This window comes from Cynoglossus semilaevis, unplaced genomic scaffold (genome assembly GCF_000523025.1).
Source record: "Cynoglossus semilaevis isolate Cse_v1.0 unplaced genomic scaffold, Cse_v1.0 scaffold279, whole genome shotgun sequence".
Taxonomy (NCBI): domain Eukaryota; kingdom Metazoa; phylum Chordata; class Actinopteri; order Pleuronectiformes; family Cynoglossidae; genus Cynoglossus; species Cynoglossus semilaevis.
Genome location: NW_007585123.1, coordinates 241470 through 242651, shown reverse-complemented (window position 1 = coordinate 242651; position 1182 = coordinate 241470). Strand labels below are relative to the sequence as shown.

The window sequence follows — 1182 nt, the reverse complement described above, 5'->3', positions numbered from 1 at the left end:
TACCCACTCTTTTTCCTCCTTTCTGCTTCCCTCCACCTCAGAAATCTCCGATCTCATCTACAAGTCTAAGCCCTCCTCCTGTCAGCTGGATCCCCTCCCCACAGATTTAGTTAAAGCTTGCCTCCCTTCTCTTGTCACTCTCATTTCTGCCATCATCTACTCCTCTCTTACCACTGGAACTGTTTCTACCTCTTTCAAAATTGCTGCAATAACCCGAATTATTGCAGCATAATATCTTGCAGCATAATATCTTCCGCAAACACTCCATAAACTTCCACTGCTACGCAGATGACACCCAGCTCTACTAGCTCTCTAGCCAACAAACCTGACTCCAACCTCCAGCCCCCTTCTCTTTTAGACTGCTTGACTGAAATAAAATCCTGGTTCACCTCAAATTTTCTTAAACTAAACAGTAATAAAACAGAGGTTTTCCTCATTGGTACTAAATCAACATTATCCAAAACCAACAGTTTCTCTATTGATATTGACAATTGCTCAATTTTCCCCTCCCCACAGATTAAGAGTCTGGGTGTCATCCTCAACAGCACACTATCGTTTCAATCTCATATCAATAATGTCACCCGATCCACCTATTCCCACTTACGCAATATCAAACGCCTCCGCCCCTCCCTCGCTCCCCATACCACTTCCATCCTGGTTCACAGCCTTGTCACCTCCTGCCTTGACTATTGCAACTCCCTCCTCTTTGGTCTCACCCACAAGTCTCTTCATAAGCTCCAACTTGTACAGAACTCAGCCGCCCGCATCATTACTAGAACCCCTTCTATCCACAACATCACTCCTGTCCTGCAACAGCTTCACTGGCTCCCGATCAAGTTCCGTATTACCTACAAGATCCTTCTGCTCACATTCAAAGCCATCCACAACTCTGCTCCACCATACATCTCAGATCTTCTTTATGTCGCTGTTCCCTCCCGCTTTCTCAGATTGTCCTCCTCCATTCATCTGACTGTCCCCTCCGCTCGTCTCGCCACCATGGGGTACAGAGCTTTCAGTCGCTCAGCTCCCCAGCTCTGGAACTCTCTACCCCCGTCCTGAGGAACATCAATTCACTCCCACAATTCAAGTCTGCACTTAAAACTCATCTGTTTAAAATTGCCTTCTCCATCTGATATTTCACTGCTGTATTTTAACTTGTTCTTAATGTTTTAATGTTTTATT

The 1182-nt window shown here is 45.3% G+C and overlaps 1 protein-coding gene across 1 annotated transcript; it reads left to right on the top strand.

The window, feature by feature from the left end:
• Positions 1-288: 288 nt before the first annotated feature.
• LOC112486568 (uncharacterized) lies at positions 289-1173 on the top strand. The gene has a single exon (XM_025053758.1). The coding sequence runs from the start codon at positions 289-291 to the stop codon at positions 1057-1059; it is 771 nt and encodes a 256-aa protein (XP_024909526.1). The 3' UTR covers positions 1060-1173.
• The last annotated feature ends 9 nt before the right edge of the window (positions 1174-1182 follow it).

Excerpts from the sequence above, each read along its gene's own strand:
- LOC112486568 (XM_025053758.1), top strand. The coding sequence starts at position 289 with ATGACACCCAGCTCTACTAGCTCTCTAGCCAACAAACCTGACTCCAAC.